At 34.6% G+C, this 4063-nt stretch overlaps 1 protein-coding gene across 1 annotated transcript; it reads right to left on the reverse strand.

Annotated features, from left to right (window-relative positions):
* Positions 1-859: 859 nt before the first annotated feature.
* On the reverse strand, positions 860-3407 carry TEX47 (testis expressed 47). The gene is made up of 2 exons (XM_043588793.1): positions 3190-3407; positions 860-2142 (listed from the first exon to the last, which is right to left on the reverse strand). Exon 2 carries the CDS (start codon positions 1947-1949, stop codon positions 1188-1190), a length of 762 nt encoding a protein of 253 aa, XP_043444728.1. The 5' UTR covers positions 1950-2142; positions 3190-3407; the 3' UTR covers positions 860-1187.
* Positions 3408-4063: the final 656 nt, after the last annotated feature.

The raw sequence follows: 4063 nt of genomic DNA on the forward strand, positions 1-4063 counted from the left end.
AGGTGTATTTTGAGATTGCTCTTTTTCCCTTGAAGAGGCTGAAGATCAAATAATAAAAAAGTGAAATGATGCAACCATATTTCTTCTACTAAATCCAAAGCCTGTTTCATAAGACATTGAAATAATTTTGGATAGATATCACTGAAGTTGTCAAGATATTGATGTGAATTGTTGAAACAAACTACAAAATTTTAAATATTCAGAAAAGCATTAATCCTGGGTGAGGGAAGGGAGAGAGCAACTTAAAATAGGTCATATAGAAACTACATATCATTAATTGCCTTATAGGACATAAATTGGAAAAAAAAATCATTTGTGTATCTTATGTGGAATCCTTTATAAGTGTTTTGCAAGTGGGCAAGAATCATGCATTCTGTGCACCCTGCCATATCCCTAACATCTGGCAAATGTCTGTCACATGAAGGGTGTTCAAAAAATGATTTTGCATGAAAGATGTAGTGCCTTCTGACAATGTATTTTCTGGTTGTGTCAAAAAGCTACTGTGTTCTTCAGTTTTTGTTGTTGTTCAGCTTTGTAATGGCCTCAATATTCTTGATTAGACAGTTCAGAATATGTGAACTTTGGAACTATTTTCAAAGTTTAGGCTTTGTTTTCTGAGTTCAGTAATAATATAGAGATTATTCCTTTAAGGCTTTTACTACTAACTAAAATAATGATCATATCATATCGTACCATATTTACTTTTACACATACTTTCCTCTAAATGTACGTTGCAGGCAACTCAATGATGGTATTTTCCCCCCTAAATTTTATATTCCAAGAACAAAATTGTTTTTCCTGAAATTTGATGCTGGGTGGTGCAGCTTCTCTTTGACTGTTGAAAGAATGAATGAGAATATGAATCTGAATGTATCCTTTATTGTCTGTACTTCTCTTTAAAAAATTGTCATTTCATCAAGATGATGTTAAATTTTGAGCATTCCTTAACTTATTAAACCCCATCCACTTATTAAAACAATGTGTTGAACTTGCTATCAGAATAAATGTATATTTTCAAGTTTAGCTCAACATACTCTGTAAAGATTCATGTATTACCTTTGTGTATATTGTGGCATATGGTCCTTTCTTTTTTCAAGAGAAGAGTCCCCTCAGAAGTGTTTTCTTTTTATTTAAGTAGCATCAATTCCTTGAGAGATTGGACCACATTAACCACATCTCTCTCAATCCTAGAAATGGGAAGGAGCAGGCCATACCACCTCAGAATCCAAAGTGATATGTATGGGTTTATTATACATGTTTAGGAAAGCTTCTGGATCCATGAATTCTTCAGATTTGCACAAGTACTTTATTATTTGTTCTGGGATGAGCAATTCAGGTGCTAGTTGGTGCAAGTTATCCCCTGGTCCTTTAGCACTCACTTTCACAGTCTTTAAAAGGTGAATTGCCAGTTTATGAGTCTGGGTGAGAAACTCGGTGATGACCTCTTCTAGGGACTGTGTCTGTGTGACATCATCGAGATACATGACTGGAGCTTTTATTTCTGATACATGCCATTGCATGAAGAGTCTTGTCGGGATGTTATGGGACACAACTATAATTTTCATCCCATGGATAAAAAATTCTGTGTCATTCTTTTTCTGGTCAAGATGATCTAAAAGAATTTGGTAAAGCATATCACTGGAGGACTCAAGAATATGCAGAATAGAAGTAGGATAGATGAGCAAAAACCCTGTCACTGCTTCTCCTTTGAGAAGTTTTAAAGTTGACTGAAGCACTTGTTCATAGTAGTCAGCAATAATTTTTTTTTCTGTGTTTGCTGTTATCTTGGCCACAAGAAACATCCTATGAAGAAGGAATTTCTTGAGCTGTAGTCTTTGCTTCTCTTCCTGAAGATGCAAGTAATTGCCACGTGGAACTTGGGGCATTAGAACAGATTCCATTGGAAAAGTCCTTTTGCTGGTCTTTTGGGCATGGCCTGAGAAGGACATGATGGGTCTTATTCTTCTAGATGGTTCCAGTTTTTAGCTTATCACAATGTTTACATTATCAGGATACCTCTTCAGTGATGAATTTTTTTTTTAATTTCTTCTGACCAAACAAACAAACAAATAAAGTTTCCCCCATTTGTCAAATGCTAATGTATAGCAAAATCCCTTCCCAGTGTTATCAACAATACTGTCTCTGAAATAAAACAGAATGTTAAAACAAGATTCAAATTATAGAGATTTTTTTTTTTAAGTTTATAATGAAATAACTAACATTCACATTGTAGGGAAAAACCCTCTAATACACTGAGGAGTGGGGAGAAGAAAGAACATACTTTAGAGTAAGTTAAACTCTGTTTTTGTTTGCATTACTATTTTCTCCTTCAATTTACAGTGCATTTTTTCTCAGCCCCCATTCTTGAATCACACATACATACACACACATGAATACACACATACATATACACACACACAGGAACATAGCTGCTGACAGTCACTGACCATAGCATCGGCATCACATTAAAATTTCACATATGTATGAGAAAAAATGAGAAAAAATGAAATATGGCCTTTTGTAGCAACATGGATGGAACTGGAGAGTGTGATGCTAAGTGAAATAAGCCATACAGAGAAAGACAGATACCATATGGTCTCACTCTTATGTGGATCCTGAGAAACTTAACAGGAACCCATGGGGGAGGGGAAGGAAAAAAAAAAAAAAAAAAAAAAAGAGGTTAGAATGGGAGAGAGCCAAAGCATAAGAGACTGTTAAAAACAGAACAAACTGAGGGTTGATGGGGGGTGGGAGGGAGGAGAGGGTGGGTGATGGGTATTGAGGAGGGCACCTTTTGGGATGAGCACTGGGTGTTGTATGGAAACCAATTTGTCAATAAATTTCAGAAAAAAAAAAAAATTTCACATATGTAATGATAATTATAGATTGTCCTTAATTTGTCAAATTTTTAAAAAGTGGTATTTTATGGTAATTTCCCAATTTCTTCTATAAATTTAACCGGTCAGTAAATTTAAAAAAATCTGGGAAATTCTTAAGTCTTAATTTCTTAATCTTTACTCAGTATACTAAAAGTTAATACTATTGCTTGTATAATAACAGTAAATTTTTGAAGTAACTAGTTTTGATTTTTTTTTTTACTCTAAAAAACATCAGAAATGGCTCTTTTTCCTTCTTTTTGTTGTTGTTATTGTGGATATCAAATAATAACTTGTGTTACTTTTAACTTACTCTTCTCCCAAATCTCTTTTTCTTCCCTCCAGGTCATCTTAACATTTCTTTCCTTTTTCAAGTGCTTCTTGCTTTTACTTGCCCCCGAGGTCCTACTTGTCCTCCATCACTTTTCCAACTGCCAGTGTCTTGGGTGCTCCCAGCTGTTCCTATGTTCTATTCTCGTTTCCATGGTGCTTTAGTGAGTCAGGACGTCAGTGGTGTTAAAGGGCCAGAGCACACTGGCAAGTATCATTTCTTAATTTAATGATGTTATCTCAACAGACACCTCAACATCACAGTGAGGAAATGAGGGCTTCTTTTCTGGAAATGGCTTATTCTTAGCCAGGTGCCTATGGTAGTCAGACAGATGGCGGACCTGAACATCTTCCTAGACATATTCTTTTCTTTTCTTTTCACTTTTTGTCCACAATTTCTGGAAGAGAAAACTAAAGCACGGAGTAGTTATATACTTTGCACACAATTCAAACATGCTTTAAAGCAACCTCCCTACTCTATTTATGCACTAATTAAGTAAGAACGCATGTTGGATTCTGTATAATGGTGACTGCTTTAAGAAAATTCTTCTATGAGGTATTAATGTAGTGTAAATTTGTTAGTTTTTATAATAAAAAATAATAATACCATATCTTAAAATTGCATTCATTGGGGCTTTAACCATAATTTTAAAACAAGGTTAGAAAACACCCTTATTCAATTTTTAAAAAGCAAACCTTAGAGTATTTTTCCCCCTAAGGTTTCTCTTATCCAAACTTATGATCTGTTTTTAATGACATACAGTAATAAGAGGTGACTTCATAATTCTTTAATTGTGTGGTACATAAAAACTAATTCTTTCCAGGGTCCATTTCATTGCTTCCTGAAATGATACAGT

Source organism: Prionailurus bengalensis, chromosome A2, assembly GCF_016509475.1.
Source record: "Prionailurus bengalensis isolate Pbe53 chromosome A2, Fcat_Pben_1.1_paternal_pri, whole genome shotgun sequence".
Taxonomy (NCBI): domain Eukaryota; kingdom Metazoa; phylum Chordata; class Mammalia; order Carnivora; family Felidae; genus Prionailurus; species Prionailurus bengalensis.

Bases quoted from the DNA above. Each gene is read 5' to 3' on its own strand.
- TEX47 (XM_043588793.1), bottom strand. From the start codon at position 1,949: ATGTCCTTCTCAGGCCATGCCCAAAAGACCAGCAAAAGGACTTTTCCA.